The sequence below is a fragment of the Sturnira hondurensis genome, unplaced genomic scaffold, assembly GCF_014824575.4.
Source record: "Sturnira hondurensis isolate 20B ecotype Veracruz unplaced genomic scaffold, ASM1482457v3 Scaffold0008782, whole genome shotgun sequence".
NCBI classification, from domain to species: domain Eukaryota; kingdom Metazoa; phylum Chordata; class Mammalia; order Chiroptera; family Phyllostomidae; genus Sturnira; species Sturnira hondurensis.
Genome location: NW_028081413.1, coordinates 1,954,901 through 1,975,147, shown reverse-complemented (window position 1 = coordinate 1,975,147; position 20,247 = coordinate 1,954,901). Strand labels below are relative to the sequence as shown.

Below are 20,247 nucleotides of genomic sequence, written 5' to 3'. Positions count from 1 at the left end.
ACAGCCCACCTTGCTGTTCTTTGCTAGACAAACATTTTTTCTCAATTGTCTTGCTGTCCTTAATCATATGCAATTTTAAACTAGTTGTTACCAACACTTCTTTCCTCCCATTTACTGGCAATGTTCTTAGGTCAACCCCTTAGGTCAATCCAACTAGGGGAACTCAGAAAAAGGAAATCCTACAGTGAAATGCCACACGCCTGACAACTTTTGTTTAAATAAGTAATCCTCGAAGATGGCAACTTGGCAAAGAGCGCTCTTTGCCTAACCCTAACCCTCTCTCCCTGGAAGGCCCATCGCTTGGGGCCACATCAGATTAGTGGTCTGAAATCCTATCACTTGTAGGTTAAGGACACACTCGTACACGTGCCACACGCTTGCGCACACACACAGACACACACAGAGGGGGAACTGTATCTCCAGTATTGAAGGTGTAGGTTTTCATTCCCTGTTTCCCATTCCCGCTCCTCCCAAAACTTTGGGGACTATTTCAGCACATGTTAGAGACAAGCAGCAATGTGGGTGAGCTCCTGGCAACTGTCTCAACACCCCTCCCCTGTTATCCTTCTTTTCACCGGAACAACTGGGGAACCAGGGCTCAGGGGAAGGCCTGTGTGTTTAACTCCTATAATTCTCTCAGCTTTCTCTGACAAGAAAACTTTCCTGCCGCCATATAAGTCACCTTCCTATCTGTAAAGCATGGAGAAGGTTAAAATGTTTCTCCTTGTTTTGTTGAAAGAAGTTAAGTTCCAGGAAAACTCCAGAGGGACTCCTAGAGACACTTAGTCCAAACATGGCTATCCCAAAGGGCTAAGGCAAAGGAGATGATCTTTTTATAAAAAAAGAGATGTGCCCTGTGCTTGATGACCTCTCATGGGCCTGGAGCCCCCAGCTGACCTGTGTAAAATTAGCAAGTGGCAAAGGGGCAGGAGCCACAAGCTGGCCATTCCTTGGAGCACTGTTCCTAACTAAGTACCTAGCATCATGATAAATTAGTAGCAAGTGACAAAAAAAAATCACTCCTCAAGGATTAAATGGGATACTAGGGAAGGAGAGTGAAGGGGAGGGAGGTGTATGGCTGCTGACTGTGGAATCTTCAGATCTGTTTGGATGAGTCACTGCCCATGACTTCCACCACAGGAATCCGATTTGACTAATCATCTGATAGAGACTTTTATTTCTATCTTTCAACATGTGAAATCTCTCTGACTTTAGGGTTTAGTTATTACTTAAGCAACAAACAAACGTGTATCTTAGGAACATAGTTGTCATCTTCTAGAGGTACTGGATGCATACTGAGTAACTGGAAAACACTCACTCTGTAATACACACACACACACACACACATGCACCTTGTCACACAGCACTCCCACACAATAAAAGTGAAATTGCTGTTTGATGAATGCAAACGTGTGGGTGTTTCCAGCAATTCGTAGTCCTGCCAGGTGTGAGTGCTGAGCAGGGAGGTGAACCCCAGGGCTTTCCCAGTCTGTACTCAGATCCTTATTTGATGAAGCTACTACCTGTGCCCTGTGTCTCCAGCCTGGGGACCACAGCAGGGGAAGTGTGGCTGCTGGTCATCCCAGCCCAAAGAGATGAATGGAATTCCAGGCAGCTGGAGTCATGCTGGCTTGGGACAGTGGCTTGGAGACCAGACTTCCAATGACAGAAGCGTTAAGTGGTAACGCTCATGGCAACTGGTGCACCCACAGAAATGTGACCCACACCTCGGTTTCAGGAGCCGAAAAATGAAAAGAACGTTTAGGGAGGAAAAAAAGGAAATAAAATAATAGGCAGAGGGTAATTTATTACTCTATGACTCTGTTCTGTAAATAGTTTTAGACCCTGGAGCCAGATGGTTCTGCAAATCCTCCAACCAAGAGTCACGTTAAGAAGCACGAGTGGGCAAAAAAAAACTGTTTTTCAATACACAATTTCAATTTTGGCTTGAGGGAACTGGATGGGAGCAAGTTTCCTTAACATTCCTGACTAGAAAGAAATTGTCCTCTCAGGTCCCCTTGATCAGAATTCGCATACCTCCCCCAAGCGGCAAGTCGTGGAAGCGCAGAAAAGCGACTTGTGCGAGGATTCGGACTGCGGTCACTGCAGAAAGTGTACCCCTGACGGGCAGCGAGAACAGGAGCTCTCTACACCGACCTGCCAGCCGGCGCGACACCGAGCTCACCTCCTCTATCGGGTCAGCCGGAGGGCAGGCGAGGGCACAAGCTCGGCTTTGCGAAGGCCCGTGTGGCCCCCCACCCCACCGGCATGGGTGGATGAGGAGAGGCAGATTTGTCTGAAAGCGCCCTAATGGCCTTAGGTGGGCGACCGTAGCTGGTCGAGATGCTCACATCCTGAACACATCCTGCCTTCGTGGCGCAAGAGCGAAAGTGCTGAGCCCGCGTGCGCCAGGGCCGCGTGGGCAGGCACCTCTTCTGAGAAGTTCCAGAGCTCTTCGAGCCGACCCCCACCCCCCCCCTTCACTTTCTAGCTGGAAAGTAGCGCGCCGAGCTGCGGGGGGGCGGAGAGAGGAACCCAGACTGGCCCCCCTCCCGCTTCCTGCCCGGCCGCCTCCCATTGGCCAGAGGAATGCCCAGGAATGTCAGCGCCGCTTTAAAAGCGCGTGGCTTCTCCGCCTCGCCAGCCAGTGCAGCCGAGCCGGCCGGTGCCTCTGGACTCCTGCGAGCTCTCCCCGCTCACCCTCCGACTCCGGCCGCTGTCGCCTTCCCGGCGCACCGCGCTCTCCAGGACTCCGCGCTCGTCGCTGCTTCCACGCCGCCACTCCGGGCCTCTGCGCCCGTGTACACACAGGTAAGGGGTCCGCGGGCGGCCGCAGAGGACCAACGCTGCCCTGGCCATCGGTCTCGGGCAACGAGGCTCCAGCCCCACAGGGACCTTGGACCCCATCTTGTCCGCGCCCAGCTGTTGGGGGGGGGGGGCGCGTTCTCCTCATGGAAGAGATCCAGAGCCCTCTTCTCTGAGGGTGGACCTCTCCAGAGCCTTGGGGTTCACAAACCACTTCTCAGGACACCCCAAGATTTTTTTCTAAACACTAAGTCCCCCCTAAATCTTTGTCAGTCCTCTGGAGAAGAATCCACTTCCCTATACCTTCCTGGTCCTGCTGTTTACCCTCAACTTCCCCAGGAAAACCCCCAGATGGTTGGTTTTTAAGCTCCACTTTAAAACCGGTGTCCTGACTCCAACTCTCACTTTCTTCCCGATGCCCTGATGTAAAGTGAATTCTGTTTTCCCTCATCCCAGCAGATGTGGGGCAGGGGGATCCCCAGGGACCTGGCCCCGTGCCCAGCCCCCAGTTGTTGCCACTGTCCCTGCTTTGCCACCTCTTACCTTGGGCTCCCTTCCTGCCGCAGGCTCCCTGCTGGGCACAGACAGCTCCGCCATGGGACTGGCCTGGGGACTTGGGGTCCTGTTCCTGTTGCATATGTGTGGCTGCAACCGCATTTCAGGTGAGTCCAGTATAATGCTTTTGAGGGGGGAGGGAAGATGAGGAGGTGCTGGGTATGACAGGTGTGCCTCCCTCCCACCTCCCCTCTCCCCTTCCAGCTGTTGTCCCTGAGCCTGGACTGGACCAGGTTGCATGCAGGTTCTTTTTGACCAATGTGTTTATCAGCTCTTTCTGTAGCTTTCACCCTGACTCTCTGGCCCCGCCCCTGAGAGCTGAGTCTCCCCATCCCGGGCCCCTGTCTAGGAAGCTCACACTGTGTCCTGCTTCTGTCTCACAGAGGCTGGGGGAGACAACAGTGTCTTTGACATCTTTGAACTCACGGGAGCTGCCCGCAAGGGCTCTGGACGCCGACTAGTGAAGGGTCCTGACCCTTCCAGCCCAGCCTTCCGCATTGAGGATGCCAACCTGATCCCCCCTGTGCCTGATGACAAGTTCCAAGACCTAGTGGATGCCGTGCGGGCAGAGAAAGGTTTCCTCCTCCTGGCCTCCCTGAGACAGATGAAGAAGACCCGAGGCACACTGCTGGCGGTGGAGCGGAAAGACCACTCTGGCCAGATCTTCAGTGTGGTCTCCAATGGCAAAGCGGGCACCCTGGACCTGAGCCTGACTGTGCAGGGGAAACAACACGTGGTGTCGGTGGAAGAGGCGCTCCTGGCCACCGGCCAGTGGAAGACCATCACCCTGTTCGTGCAGGAGGACAGGGCCCAGCTGTACATCGACTGTGAGAAGATGGAGAATGCTGAGCTGGACGTCCCCATCCAAAGCATCTTCACCCGGGACCTGGCCGGTGTTGCCAGGCTCCGCATCGCAAAAGGAGGTGTCAATGATAATTTCCAGGTGAGGCCTCTTCTCTGTGGGATGGAGTGCTAGCGAGTTGATCTGTCAGGACGGCTGCAGCAGGAGAGGCAGGTGTTCCTGTCTGGGAAATACTGCCTGTGGGCGGCAACTGTGGTTCTTAAACTCCAGGGAGCATCAGATTCACCTGGAAGCTTTGTTAAAACAGCCAACCCCTTTCAGATTCAGTAGGTCTGACCTAATTTCAGTAGGTCTGAAAGTATTCAGAGCCTGATAATCTGTGTTTCTAACAGAGTCCTGATGAGGCTGATGTTGGGGGTGGGTATTCTGGGGACCTCACTCTGAAACCCACGGAAGGAAACCAACGGTTTTCCTGTAAGAGCCTGTAAAAGCCTTAGCTCCTTTACTGTCCTCAAGAATATTTCAGATGCATCCAACCAACTGTAATATTGCTTGAAATATTAATATCAGACACTTGGTTCAAGTGTAATAAGTACCACTTTGCTATTTGATCCCCCGTGGGGATGTAGCGGGTCTCAGACAGAAGGTTAAAACGGTGGCCATGTGCTGCTGCAGCTTCTTCCTTGCATAAACGTCTAGGTCTTTGCAACTGTGGCTTTGAAACTCCCACATTTAACTCTTGGACGCTGAAGAGTGTCACTGTATCCTCCGGCGTGATATCAGATTCCACTTCCTGTGTACCCAAGCAGGCTGATAACTGAATTCTTTGCAAAATACTGAAGACTTGGCAGAAGACATAATTAAGATTTTGAAGTTGTCTGGCAGTTTATGTTGGTGTGTTATTTTGACATGGCGACCTTAAAAGGGACCCCTTTCAGACTTTTAGAACATCGACTGTGTGCTTTTCCTAACAGAAACAGTCTCCCCTCCCATGTCCCTCCCCTCTACACACACTCTGCAAGTAATGCCTGTTTTCTGCCCACAGGGGGTGCTGCAGAATGTGAGGTTTGTCTTCGGAACCACACCAGAAGACATCCTCAGGAACAGAGGCTGCTCCAGCTGTGAGTGCCCTTCTGTTTTCAGGGTGCATGGGGAAAGTGGGGGAGATTAGACCCAAAACAAGCCAAGAAATTTAGCAGTGTTGGTTGTATATAAATTACCCTGGATAACATAGGTAAGAGGTACATAAAGTGACCATAAAGGCTATTCCACACACACAGGTCCACCCCTCACCCCAAACAAAATGTCTTTTACAACTAGGGACACTGGGGGCTACTGGTGAGAGTATCTCCTGTTACCATTCTCATTGTGTGTTTCTTGTTTTCTCGGCAGCCACCAACGTCCTCCTCACTCTTGACAACAACGTGGTGAACGGTTCCAGCCCGGCCATCCGCACTAACTACATTGGCCACAAGACAAAGGACCTGCAAGCCATCTGCGGCATCTCCTGCGATGAGCTGTCCAGCATGGTCCTGGAGCTCAGGGGCCTGCGCACCATCGTGACCACGCTTCAGGACAGCATCCGCAAAGTGGTCAGTGGCCTCCACTCCCAGCCCTTTAGCAGGAGCCCCTGGAGCTTTAGTGTGAGCCCGATGGACCAAACACAAGGGTGGACACTGATGACCTCTCTCCCCCTTTTAGACTGAAGAGAACAAAGAGTTGGCCATTGAGCTGAGGCGGCCCCCGCTCTGCTACCACAATGGCATCCAGTACAGGAACAATGAGGAGTGGACCGTCGACAGCTGCACTGAGTGCCGCTGTCAGGTAAGGGTCTTTCCCGGCTACAACGCAAACCGATGGCAGGCGTTCACTGCCGCGGTCTCTGGAGAAATGCCAGTTGGCCACACAAGCTCTTTCTATGTTCTATGGCTTGATACCAGTGTGTGCGTGTATGTGTTTTTAAGATGTAATTATGACATCTACAGAATCTATTTAAACTCACAAAGTTTTCCAAAGTCTTAATTATACTCCAGGCTAAGTATCGAAAAGAACAAATCTAAGACAGCTGAATAACTTGCCTGCTTTGTTTCAAAGACTCAGTGTTGAATATCAGGCACACAACACCTGGCTGGAGCTTGCCCCCAGCCTTGATTTGTATGCAGCCATGACAAGGAGGTTCTTTCTGGCTGCTGAGGTGACATCCGCACATTGTCAGGACGTAGCTGTCTGCTGGGCTCCGGTGGCAGGTCCGGCAGTGTGTGCCACTCTAGCTGTCCCCAGGGCCAGTGGCAGGTGAGCCTGGGAGTGTATCCAGCTCGTTAAGCAAGGTCAGGCTTAAATACAAATCATGGATCGCTGGACTTTTGGAGCCATCTTTACTAAATTCCCATTCCAAATCTGTACAGGAGGGAAGAACATGCTCATTGAGCTTCTTTTCCTCATAGAATAATTTTAAATTTAAAAGTACCAGCTGAGTTTTGAGTTCTGTGAATCTGCACCTGAAATTGATTTGGCCCATGGCATCTGGTGATTCCCTTCGGATAAATTCTTCACGCGGTGACTCCCGCCAGTGACTAAGTAGACCTCCCCATGGGATGGAGTGATGAGTAGCCAGTTCTAGGACTGAGTCTGCAATACAGGTGGATGCAGGGAAGATAGGCCTGGAGGGCATTTATGGCTGTGACCATTTGTCTTATAGCTGAAATGTTAATAGTATGTCAACAACTTCCGTTTGCAATATGTTTAGTGAGCCATTTCCTCCTCCATCTTGCCCTGCAGAACTCAGTTACCATCTGCAAAAAGGTGTCCTGTCCCATCATGCCCTGCTCCAATGCCACAGTCCCTGACGGAGAGTGCTGCCCCCGGTGTTGGCGTAAGTCCCGAGAACCACACAGCCCCGCCAGGGGTCACAGTGGGGGTGGTGGCACTGGGGCAGTCATTTGTTTATCTGGTTCTGTTCGGTATGCACTTCAGCTGTGGGTTAGAGAGAACACAGCTAGCTGGGGACTCATGGAGTTTTGAGCTTGAATCGGAGATTGCCAGGAAAACTTCCAACTGATGTCAAGAGGACACGCGTTCTCCATCTTGTGTCTGCTGCAGCTGGGTGTGAGCGTAGTCCTGGCGCCTGGGCAGGTGGCAGACACATACATTCTCCTGTGACATACGTGCAGAGAAGGCCCTACATGCTCAGGCGAGAGGGGCGACACTATGATTAACCCCATGACCAAGCTGGAGCCCAGAGCCAACAGCTGCTGAGCAGCCTGGAAGCTCACCTGCCAAACGCATGACCTCTGGCTCCCCTAACAATCAGAAGTGGCTCCTACACGCTGCCTAAAACTCTGGCGTTCTTGGAAGCCTGGGACTGGAAATGCCTACCAAGAGATCTTAAGTCAGTAAAGGGAAACTCATTTGAAATGCTGAGAGGGGAGAAAGGAGGCGGCGATGAACAGCGCACACACTGGGCAGGGCTGAGCCGTGCCACCCTGGGCAAAGCATTCAGTTACCCCTCACAGTGCCTGTCCTGACCTGGGGCAAACCCCTTGGCTGTTGGACTAAAAAATCTCTTGCTTTTCCCCCTTTGGCAAGGGAAGAAAGCCCTGAACAGAACAGTCTAAAGAATAGCCGTAATGACCACACATTGAATGAACCCGTTTCCTCTGCAGCCAGCGACTCCGCGGATGATGGCTGGTCCCCCTGGTCCGAGTGGACCTCCTGCTCCGCAACCTGTGGCAACGGGATCCAGCAGCGCGGCCGTTCCTGTGACAGCCTCAACAGCCGATGCGAGGGCTCCTCCGTCCAGACGCGCACCTGCCACATTCAGGAGTGTGATAAGAGATGTAAGCATCTTGGTCTCTTAGGGACGTGAAGAACTGGCCTTTGCTTGCCATCAGCTAGAGCAGCCCCAAAGCACAGGTTCTAGACTCTCCGGATCTGCAGCCTGGTTCTGCTGTCTGCCTTTGCACCCTTGAGCACCGCTCGCTCTCTCAGGCTCCGCGTCTGCGCTCTGGGGCCAATGATAGTCCTCGATAGGGTTGTTTTGAGGAGTTTGGTTAGATACTGCATTGAAAGCAGCACAGAGGTTGGCTCACAGTCAGCACCCAGTAACCATCAGTTTTGAACTTTAGTCAAACAGGATGGCGGCTGGAGCCACTGGTCGCCGTGGTCGTCTTGTTCTGTGACGTGCGGCGAGGGTGTGATCACAAGGATCAGGCTCTGCAACTCCCCGAGCCCCCAGATGGATGGGAAACCCTGTGAAGGCGAAGCTCGGGAGACCAGGGCCTGCCAGAGAGACGCCTGCCCTGGTGAGTGAGCATGCGGCTGGCCCAGGGCCGAGCCCCAAGCCCCAGCGGCAGCTCTGCCCCGCTGCTCGCCCGGCATCTGACCTGTCTGCTCAGTGCACCGTGGAGGGGAAAGGTTACTTTCTAGAGAAACAAACAGGCAAAGTCCTACATACTCAGCAGCTTCTTTTAATGAAAACCAGAAGGAAAGCCATTTCAAACTCTCCCTCTTCCCAAACATTCTTCATGTGTCAGGGTAGCAGTCTTTTCTTGAACAGACTTAGGAGACTCGTCTGTGACAGATCAGGTGTTGGAAATAGACTTAACTTCTGCATGTGGTTTGCTTTCTTCCAGTCAATGGAGGCTGGGGTCCCTGGTCACCATGGGACATCTGTTCTGTCACCTGTGGAGGAGGGGTACAGAAACGTAGCCGGCTCTGCAACAACCCCACCCCCCAGTTTGGAGGCAAGGACTGCGTTGGTGAAGTGATGGAAAACCAGGTCTGCAACAAGCAGGACTGTCCAATCGGTGAGCCACACAGCCCGGGACAAAACCAGCCTGGGGTTCCACTAACCGAGTGTCAGGGTCAGCATTCCAGGGCCCTCTGGCTGTGAGTAGTGCTGAGTGGTTTGATTGCTCGGAAATGCCAGGTGGGCAGCACAATTTCCAGTTAGCAGTTACACAGTCCCGACAGCAGCTTCCACTGCGTCGTGTCCTCACGGACCGGTGTGGCAGGTAACAGCAGCCAGACCAACCGTTTCCCTGTCTGTCCCGCCTCAGATGGGTGCCTGTCCAATCCCTGCTTTGCCGGCACCAAGTGCACGAGCTACCCCGATGGCAGCTGGAAATGTGGAGCTTGCCCTCCCGGCTACAGCGGAAATGGCGTCCACTGCAAAGATGTCGATGAGGTGAGAAGCTGACCGCCTGCAGTTCCCACTCTGGGGAAGCAGCCAACCGGGGCCCTCGTTCGTGTGGCATGTTTGCACACGGCGAGCACACTGCTTTTCCTTCCGTAGTGCAAACTCGTGCCTGACGCCTGCTTCAGCCACAACGGAGAGCACAGGTGTGAGAACACAGACCCCGGCTACAACTGCCTGCCCTGCCCGCCGCGCTTCACGGGCCCGCAGCCCTTCGGCCGGGGCGTGGAGCACGCCACGGCCCACAGACAGGTGTGTGCGGGGCCAGCCTGGTGGGCCGCACAGAGGGGGGTGTCTCTGACCGAAACACTAGGACAGGGAGGAATGTCATTTCATCTCTTCACAAAAAAACGGGAGGGGTGAACACCCAGTCCAGCTTTTAGAATCATGACTAGAAAATCCATGGTAAGTCCAGCAGTGGGAGAACAGTCCAGCACATTTGAAAATGCTGCTCTCAAATGAGTTGTGAGCTGATGGAGCTGTAAATCCAGGGCAGGAAAGACACAGAGCGATGTTAACCTGGAAGCCAGACACTGCAGGGGAGCACGGGATGGGCAGAGGCAGCCCACACTCTTCCCCATGGAAACTCTGTCCCGACACAATAGGGATCTGGGTTCTTCTTGCTTCCGTGGTCCCTGGAGACACATGAAGGCTCCGGGCTAACATCAGGATACTGTCCCCGCAGGTGTGCAAGCCCCGCAACCCGTGCACAGACGGGACGCACGACTGCAACAAAAACGCCAAGTGCAACTACCTGGGCCATTACAGTGACCCCATGTACCGCTGCGAGTGCAAGCCCGGCTACGCCGGCAACGGCATCATCTGCGAGGAGGACACCGACTTGGACGGCTGGCCCAACGAGGACCTGGTGTGCGTGGCCAATGCCACCTACCACTGCAAGAAGGTAAAAGCCGCTCCCTCGTGAGCCCCCAGAGAGAAGGCACGTCAAAAGCGCGGGCTGAGGGATTTTTAAATGGTTCAAGCTTGAAAATGAAACCGAAAGGCTGGGTTACCCAGAGGCAGAGCAGCACTAATTCTCAGTAGTGGGGAAGCTCTCGGGGCCAAGAACATGGCTGCACCGGGCCCTTGTGGCCCTTGCGTTCCATAGTCTGTCATTTTGTCCCTGCAGAAATGTTCATTTCCCTGCTAAGTGCCAGCAGACTATATGGCTTGTGTTTCCAGCACGTATGAGGCCTAGAGCATCTACACAGATTTTATACGTAGCCCTATATATCCCCCAAGAAAACATTTTAATTTTTTTGTTTTCCCGTAAAAAATGTGTCGCTATGGAGCAGTAGTCAGTTGTCCCCTTGCACGGGTGGAGCAGGGGACGTGGGGACGGCAGCTGCAGTGTGTGTCTTCTCTCCCCAGGACAACTGCCCCAACCTGCCCAACTCCGGCCAGGAGGACTACGACAAGGATGGGATCGGCGACGCTTGTGACGATGACGATGACAACGACAAAATTCCAGACGAAAGGGTAAAAACACGTTTCCATTCCTCTCCCCTTTGCTGTTCACTAACAGCCTGAAACACTGTAAGGTTCAGAGTCACAAACTGATACATGGAATAATCAGAAATTACTGTGTTTTGGGAAGTTGAGGACGTAGATGTTGCTGAGAGAACTTTTAAAGGAGGGCTTTGTTTTTCATCTTCATCACAACATTCTCTCCCTCATCTGAGCGAGATTCCACATATAAACAAGTGACTTTGCTCCCAGACTCATTTCAAATGCCTGATCTAAATGACAGTAAAATTTACTTTGGACATAGTGAGAACTGAGGTGAGCTTATGTTTACATCTCACTGACTTACAACCAACAGGATATTCCACAAACAAACAAAGGACACCGTGCTCCCCAGATTCACTATGTCCTGGCTCTTAACTTGCGCCGTGATCAGTTTACACTGAGTGCCCAACTGGCACAGCCGCTGGGCGGGAACCCCTGCCACTGCGCTACATGCATTGTGCACGTGGTCTGAGCCCCGAGCCGGTTCACAGTGTGGTGAAATGGTCCCTTTCTTCTCTTCACAGGACAACTGTCCGTTCCATTACAACCCAGCGCAGTATGACTACGACAGAGATGACGTGGGAGACCGCTGCGACAACTGCCCCTACAACCACAACCCGGACCAGGCCGACACAGACAACAACGGGGAAGGGGACGCCTGCGCCGCAGACATCGACGGGGATGGTAAGGCCCTCCCTGACTCCAGCAGGCCCAGAGGTGGCAGTGACCGCACTCAGCTGTCAAATGATTTTTTTCTAGCCTTGGCTGTTAAGTGTGTAATTTGGTTGAAACAACAGGCTGCAGATTTCAGCTCACACTGTGACCCCTGTTCTCTGCAGGTATTCTCAATGAACGAGACAACTGCCAGTACGTCTACAACGTGGACCAGAGGGACACCGACATGGATGGGGTCGGCGATCAGTGTGACAACTGCCCACTGGAACATAATCCAGATCAGGTAGGTGGACTCCTTCCACACCCTTCCCAGGCCTCTAAAGCACAGAGTGCAGGCACTCCCGTTGCCGTGGCCCTCCGTGGTCACGCAGCCCACTACGGTACTTCGGTGTGGACAGTTTGCTGGTGCGGCCTCCTGGCAGAGTCCCGTAGACCTCAGCGTGACGATGTTGTCAAATTCCACCTGTCTGTGCTAGAAGGTCTGCATGGCTTGTTCGGCCTGACGCACTGTTAAGACAATTTCATACAAAATCGAAATCTGTAACTGACAACTCTAGTAAATCATATTTAAGGCTAAGAGATGAAAGAAAATATCCTTCAACTAAATAACCATTTCATGGCTAATGATGTAATCTGGCTGAGGGAAAATCATCAAAAAGTACTCCCTCTAAACGGGAGAAGTCCCTGTCATCCGTCACAAGTGTTTGGCATCGCAAAGAAACCTCACTCTCCACCTGTGCGGGGCATGTGCTATATACAGGCAGACGTTAGCCAGGACGGCCTCCGCGTCCAAAAGGATTCCCTTTCTTCTGTGATTGCCCGTCATTGTTTCCTAGGGGCAGAAGTTAAGGAATTTTTTTCCTAAAATTCATTGTTCTGAAAATTTAGGAACCAGCTTTTCAAAAATGGGAATATTTTCATAAGATTCAAGATTCGAGAAAGCTGTCTTTTTCCCCCCAGTATTTGCTCTTAGGAGGCACTGCAAAACAAAAGGCAAGAGAGTAAGGAGGGAAAGTGTAAAGGATCCAAGTTGGCTCTGCTGGCCCAAGGGCACTGAGGGCCACATTTTGAGATTGGGTCTCACCATAAATTAAACTTTTTCACCACCATTTAACCTCCCTGGGTGATTTTTTTTGGTTCCTCAGACTGTAATCAAACCTGTAACAAAATTCAGGCATCGTGTAAAAACCTTACTAGCAAAGGGCATAAATACTGGCAAGAAAAATCTCACCTTGTATATAAATAACTTTGAAGCATCCCATGCACACTGGGTGATGTACAAGGACTCTGAGAAATACAGCTTCAAAAGCCCTTAGAGTTCGGGCTTTACCTGAGCCAACAGGTGGCAATCTTCATGGACCAGTCGAATAAAACCAAACACCTAAAACTAGCTCCCTGATCCCCACCATCTGAATTGCCCAGAGCGCACAAAAAGCAGGGCTGGGTTTCCGTGACGTAATGGCCTAGGGTAGAAGCTGACATGTCAGCAAGTTTCCAATTGAAACCCTTCAACTGGAAAATAACAAAATGTACCCAAAGCTAGAAGCAGTTAACAGTGTACTTCATCCTTTGTGATTAAGTAATGCTTACTACTTCATTTTATTTAGAATGTGTTATATTTTTAAAAAGCTCAAATATCCCTTTTCAAATTGTCATATGAAAACAGGGACCAAGAAAAAACGTGAAACATATTAATATCACTGTCTCGTGGCAGTAGTGTGCGGATGTAAGACCCCACTGGCTGACTCAAACGTCGGGCGCAGAGTCGCCTCTGAGTTAGAACCGATGTTAGGAACTTGCACCTCGGTTCACCTCTGTCTCTCTCTCCCAGCTGGACTCCGACTCAGACCGCATCGGAGACACCTGCGACAACAACCAGGATATCGATGAGGACGGCCACCAGAACAACCTGGACAACTGTCCCTATGTGCCCAATGCCAACCAGGCCGACCATGACAAAGACGGCAAGGGAGATGCCTGTGATCATGACGATGACAACGATGGCATTCCCGACGACAGGGACAACTGCAGACTCGTGCCCAACCCTGACCAGAAGGACTCCGATGGTGAGTTGGGAGAACCGCTGTTTAGGAGAGTGACTGAATTGGTGGCTCTCCAGGTCGAGGGACAGTAACAGCTGAGTGCATTCGGAGGGTGAAGAGCCCAGATGCCAACCTGGACAAGATTGTGAGTTTCTGGCATCAGCAATAGTAGCATTTCAGGATTTCACTGAATTCTCACTTTTTTCCTTTAGGTGACGGTCGAGGTGATGCTTGCAAAGATGATTTTGACCATGACAATGTGCCAGACATTGATGACATCTGTCCTGAAAACGTTGACATCAGTGAGACTGACTTCCGTCGATTCCAGATGATTCCTCTGGACCCCAAAGGGACATCCCAAAATGACCCTAACTGGGTGGTCCGCCATCAGGGTAAAGAACTCGTCCAGACCGTCAACTGTGACCCTGGACTTGCCGTAGGTGAGTAGCGAGTTCTTTGAACAGAAGGCTAATTCATATGTAGGAAAGCAGCAAATAAAAAACCTGGCCGTTGTGTGCATCCCCGTGGGGACTAATGATGTCTGGGAATGTCACAGAGAACCTTCTGAAAGCAGCAGCTTTTAATTTGGGTCTGGCTTCATCTTCAAGGTTATGATGAGTTTAATGCCGTGGACTTCAGTGGCACTTTCTTCATCAACACCGAAAGGGATGACGACTACGCCGGGTTTGTGTTTGGCTACCAGTCCAGCAGCCGTTTCTATGTCGTGATGTGGAAGCAGATCACCCAGTCCTACTGGGACACCAACCCCACACGGGCTCAGGGATACTCAGGCCTTTCTGTGAAAGTCGTGAACTCCACCACGGGGCCCGGCGAGCACCTGCGGAACGCCCTGTGGCACACAGGGAACACCCCTGGCCAGGTAGGAACAACACCTGCAGAGGGAGCCAGGGGACGGGCCCTCCGCGAGCACTGGGGACACTGTGTTTTGGCCAGGACGCAGAGGGAGTCTTAGGTACCATGTTCCCAGCAGCACCAGCTGCAGCATTGAGCTCTGCTTGCGAAACCACAGTTGTGTCTGAAAGGAGAGCACCATAACTGGAGCTGCCCTTCAAGTCCAAAGGCAGTTTTGGCCTCTTCAAACATAAAGGCTCCCTTGCTCCTCTCTCTCTACTTTTTGTGTGCTTTCAAGGGCACACATCAAAGGAAAGAGGGCAGCCTTAGAAAAAAACCTGATTTTCAGCCCGCCAATCTCAGTCGACTTGGCATCTTTCAAGTACCATTCCTTCTAGAGTGAAACAGAAGTGTAGTCATCATGGAGCCGTGTTTTACCGTGTTCCTTTTCCTTCAGGTGCGCACCCTGTGGCACGACCCTCGGCACATAGGCTGGAAAGATTTCACCGCCTACAGATGGCGTCTCAGCCACAGGCCGAAGACTGGCTTCATTCGGTAAGGGTGCAGCGACTGAAGTTCACGTACAGTCACCACAGTGGGCGGGAAGGAAGAGACTGAAACGGGGGCTAACGAGATTTTCCTTCTTCCTGCAGGGTGGTGATGTACGAAGGGAAGAAAATCATGGCAGACTCAGGGCCCATCTACGACAAAACCTATGCCGGCGGCAGGCTAGGGCTGTTTGTCTTCTCTCAAGAAATGGTGTTCTTCTCCGACCTGAAGTACGAATGCAGAGGTAGGAGCAACATCGCGGTGGACGTGCGGCTGTCTCGGATGCAGACCAGTATCAGGAACGGCAGTTACGGGAGAGTCTGATTCAAAGACCATGTTACAAAGTTGTCTGTATTTTGCCATTGAAGACACAGTGATAAAAACAAAATAAGGCCTGTCAACTGTGGCTCATGGAATCCTGAGTCTTGTTAACAACGCTAATTTACTTAGCAATCTGTGTTCTTCATACACAGTGCAAAGTGAACTGCAAACAAGCTCCTATCCAGTTGAGACCACACTAACACTACTTAAAATTTGACATGTTTCTACACTTTACTCCTCATAGTTTTATTTATGCCACAGGAGCACAAGTTGCTTTTCGAACCTCTCCCTGTTGTACATGGAAGGGGAAGGAGTATCGCCTTCATGTTGGTCCTCACTGTTCACCGCCAAGCTTAGCTGTTTGTTCTCCGTTCCTGTTCACTCAGTGGTTACTTAGTCTCAGCACTGGGCCCACCAAAAAAAAAAAATGTGCTATAAATGTGTACTGGGACAAGGCCTAATGTCAACAAAATCAATTAGAGTAAAAAAAAAGTTAATTTTACTCAAAATACTTAAAAACTTAGGCTCTAAGATTGTGTCACAGAAACATGCAACACCTTAAACTTCCCACACTGCACAGCCTAGGTTTGGTGAGGCCGTGCTGGCCCAGTGTCTCGGCAAGAGCATTCAGACACAGTAACGTTTAATTGACACACTGACCATCTTTAATTGTGCTTTTGTCGTTATAAAAGGAGAGCTATACCTCAGTTGTTTATTCATTAACTGATACTAAGATGACAGTCCCTTTATGAATGAGTTTTTGTTTACCTGTTTGTGTTTGTTTATTTAACAGATTCCTAATCTTCAAACTGTTGATCAAAAGACTGATCATGACCGATGCTGGCATGGCACCTTCTGGAACTTTGGGCTTAAGAAAACCCCCGGGGTCACGCCTCCCTGCCTGCCCTTTTCCTCTGCTTGCATCAGTGTGGACTCCTAAAACACGTGACTTGACTCCAGAAAATGCGATTTTCCGAATCAGACTCAGCAGTCAGCCTCTGAATGAGAAGAGAATCTTCCAAGAATATAAACAATTACTTTGGTTTGCTTTTGGAAAAAGCAGAAGCATCCACCTGCTTCAGTTGGAAGGTGCCGGCTCCACTCAGCTTTTGTCAGAGCCGAGTGCCCTCGTGAGGCCACCTCTGAGCAGTGGACTCAAAAGCGCTTCCAGGCATGTGAGAGAAGGGGCGGACTCACGAGAATTGGCAAACAAAACCACTCCTGTCCTCCCTCAGGAACAGGGGGAGCAGGGGCCAGAGCCCTACGTCGGGGCACAAACCCAAGAGATGATTGTATGAGGAGAACACGGAGGAACTGTTACACGTGCGGTACTCAACCATTTTCAGGGGACTGAAAGACTGTTGCTGGATCTCATGATGCTGACTGGTGTTAGCGGATAGGCACTTAAGTGGAGGCAGGGGAGGGAGGCGAGTACTGACTTCTGGACTTCCTCTTGGATCCCCACCCCTTACACGTCGCCTGTAGGGACCAGAATAGGGAGACAGGATTACACCAGAGGGCAAGGCGGTGCTGGCTGCCACTGCCTGGTTACACTGAAATCGTTGGTTTCACTCCAGACGTAGCTCGTGCAGATGTAGCAGGAAGGCAAGAACTCCTACCATCTCAGCGAGCAGCACGCTGCCTCCTGAGGGAGGGGCAGCCACGCTTGTATTTTCATGGTTAGAAAGGCACAAAATTACTGACTTAACTAAAACATTCCTTTTCTCTCTTTTGTCCTGAATATTGTGGCGTTTTCTAATTCTCTTCTGGACTGTAGTTTTTGTTTTGTTTTGTTTTTTACACTTTGCAATGTAAAATATTTATTTTTTACTTACTCTGGAGAACCTATCTGAAAGACTTCATGGAACAGGAAGAAGCATAAGGACTATCCACATCATCTTTGAGTCTTCATGACTGTAAGATTGTAAATACAGATTATTTATTAACTCTGTTCTACCTGGAACCTAGGTTTTGTACGGAAAGCGAGAGCAGAGAGCAGGTAGTTGAGATTCATCAGCAAATCTCACCAGAAGGGCACAAGAAAGATCAGCATAGCAGGCTGCTCTTCACTTTGTGCATAAGTGATTGGGGATTTTTTTCCTCTGCCTTCCCCAGTGGAATGAGCTGGCGGCCTACTTGCAAGTGTTTTTAGATGGCACAGAAAGCCGCCGTGCCTTCCATACTGTCTTACCGCGTCCCTTGTGCCTGTTCCAGGGAGAGAAAAGCATCTACGCTTGTTTTTCATTTTTCCAAAAGAAAAAAGTGACAAAGGTGAAACTTATATACAAATATTACCTCATTTGTTGTGTGACTGAGAAAAGAATTTTTGGCTCAAGCAGAAAGAGTTTAAGTGTCTAACAAACTGAAAGCTACTGTAGCACCTAAACAAGTCAACGCTGTACATAGTATAAAAACTCTGCAGAAAGCCTTCGCAGTGAGGAAATAGCATTGAAATGTTAGATACATTTTCTGAAAGTTATTTTTTTCTATCATCTTGTATACCATTGCTTTATTTTTATAAATTATTTTCTCATTGCCATTGGAATAGATATCTCAGATTGTGTAGATATGCTATTTAAATAATTTATCAAGAAATACTGCCTGTAGAGTTAGTATTTCTATTTTTATAAAATGTTTGCACACTGAATTGAAGAATTGTTGGTTTTTGTTTTGTTTTTGATTTGGTTGCTTGCCCCCTTGCCCGGTTTTTACTATTTGCCGATACCTTTTTCTAGGAATGTGCTTTTTTTGTACATTTTATCCATTTTCCATTCTAAAGCAGTGTAAGTTGTATATTACTGTTTCTTATGTACAAGGAACAACAATAAATCATATGAAAATTTATATTTATACTTATTGTACACATGTTTATTTGTTCTCTACTGGCTTTATGTTATGGGGTGTGGGTACATTCTTTTCTTAAACCAGTATGGCATACATAAAAAAAATTCCAGTTAATTGTTAACATTCATAGTTTCTATACAATTTTAAAATGCTGAGTTGCTTAGAATACACACTTGCTGGATTTGTGGAATAAAAAACAAAAGAAATTAGCCTGCCATATTAAAAATACAGAAAAATGAAACAGCCCCCAATATGTGGGCCCCCAAAGTATATACAATTTCATGTTTTATTAATGGAACTTACTGAATCCTTTTCAAAATCTTTGTTAAAAAATGAAGGAAAAAAAACAGGATTGAAGCATATAAATTCTTGAACTACATTTAAAAAAATTCTTTATTCATTTACAGTTGTCCCCCTTTTTCCTCCATTACTTTCCCCTGCCCACCCCCACACACACACATTCAATCCTTCCCCCACACCCTGTTGTCCTTGTCCATGGGTCCTTTATACATGTTTCTTGACCCTGCCCCTTCTTTCCCCCGTTATTCCCCTCCCACCTCCCCTCTGGTCACTGTCAGTTTGTTCTTTATGTCCATGTCTCTGGTTCTATTTTGCTTCCTTGTTTGTTTTATTGCTGAGGTTCCTCTTACATGTGAGATCATATGGTATTTGTCTTTCACTGCCTGGCTTATTTCACTTAGCATAATGCTCTCCGGTTCCATCCATGCTGTCACAAAGGGCAGGTGATCCTTCTTTCTTTCTGCTGCATAGTATTCCATTGTGTATATGTATCATAGTTTTTGGATCTACTCCTTTACTGATGGGTGCCTAGGTTGCTTCCAACTCTTGGCTATTGTAAATTGTGCTGCTATACACATCGTGGTGCGGTGCAAAGGTTCTTATGAATTGGTGTTTCAGGTTTCTTAGGGTAAAATCCCAGCAATTGAACTGCTGGGTCTTTAGTTTTCTGAGGAAATTCCATACTGTTTTCCACAGTGGCTGCACCAGTCTGCATTCCCACCAGCAGTGCACTAGGGGTTCCCTTTTCTCCACATCCTCCCCAATACTGGTTGTTTGTTGACTTGTTAACAATGGCCATTCTGACCAGGCACACCTGCACTTCTGACCCACAACTGATGGCACTAGATGAGCAACGCACTGCGTGTTGCGGAGAAGCTTTAAAATTAAGTGTTACGAGGGAGGAACTGTCCCTGAAAAATTAAGCCAAACTCTACAAAATATCACATTTTTGAAAACTAATATAACTTTCACCATAAACAGATAACTCGACAAATCCTAAAAAATACATATACCTAGAAAATACCAAATTATTTTTCGAAGAGGACAAAGCATTGACATATAGGCAGACATTCAGTTTCAGGTGGGCTAACCATGAATGTCAACTGACCAATTAACTTCAAGCTTTAATAAAAACAAGTAATGAACAGTGAACATAAAATAAAATAAAACAAGTAGAATAGAATATTACAAGTAGTTAAAGGTCTGGCTTCGAGGTCCACTAAACACTAGAAAGGATTGAGCAAGATAGAATCTTCCTTTGTTTTTCTCTTCCATTCTGAAAACATTTACTCAGGCTATATCATATGTAAGTATAAGTTGCCAAATCATTCTATGGCACTCAGGTGAGAAACCATGAACTAGAGGTGCTAATAGTCACAGAGCTTGAAAAACTGATTTGAAAAGGTGATTCTGTGACACATGATATCACTCATTCTCAGAGTAGCTCACCAAGGGGAGTCTCGCGAGAGAATTCTGATTCACTGTTAATCAGCAGACCAAAAGTAATGGAAAACCCCCAGGTGGGGCATAAAAGGTGGGAAGAAGAGCTTGTTCCCCAGATATGTTCCCCAGTCTTATCACAAGACTGACCTTCAAGTCAGCAGCTGTATCAAAATAATGAACTCAGTAAAAATTAAAATTGTGACATCACGGTGATAGTTCTTTCTTCCTCCAAGTGTTTGCTGTCACTCCCAGTCAGGATGACAGAGTACTGAACGTGCACACCTTCTCCGAGAACCACGTCAGAATTCCCTCTGAATTACAGGACCACCACCCTTCAGCCCCGCCCAACAGCTAGC

At 49.3% G+C, this 20,247-nt stretch overlaps 1 protein-coding gene across 1 annotated transcript; it reads left to right on the top strand.

The window, feature by feature from the left end:
- The first annotated feature begins 2,638 nt into the window (after positions 1-2,638).
- Positions 2,639-16,351, top strand: THBS1 (thrombospondin 1). Its single transcript, XM_037056103.1, has 22 exons — positions 2,639-2,811; positions 3,372-3,467; positions 3,744-4,303; positions 5,208-5,283; positions 5,555-5,754; positions 5,864-5,986; positions 6,941-7,034; positions 7,825-7,998; positions 8,287-8,463; positions 8,794-8,967; positions 9,220-9,347; positions 9,456-9,608; positions 10,042-10,260; positions 10,728-10,835; positions 11,390-11,549; positions 11,705-11,823; positions 13,372-13,606; positions 13,795-14,022; positions 14,191-14,462; positions 14,892-14,989; positions 15,088-15,227; positions 16,098-16,351. The coding sequence occupies exons 2-22, from the start codon at positions 3,401-3,403 to the stop codon at positions 16,103-16,105; spliced, it is 3,513 nt and encodes a 1,170-aa protein (XP_036911998.1). The 5' UTR covers positions 2,639-2,811; positions 3,372-3,400; the 3' UTR covers positions 16,106-16,351.
- The last annotated feature ends 3,896 nt before the right edge of the window (positions 16,352-20,247 follow it).

Coding starts and splice junctions, on each gene's coding strand:
- THBS1 (XM_037056103.1), top strand. CDS start 3,401: ATGGGACTGGCCTGGGGACTTGGGGTCCTGTTCCTGTTGCATATGTGT. Junction 5,755..5,863: donor AGGACAGCATCCGCAAAGTG/GTCAGTGGCCTC, acceptor TCCCCCTTTTAG/ACTGAAGAGAACAAAGAGTT. Junction 10,836..11,389: donor ACAAAATTCCAGACGAAAGG/GTAAAAACACGT, acceptor TTCTCTTCACAG/GACAACTGTCCGTTCCATTA.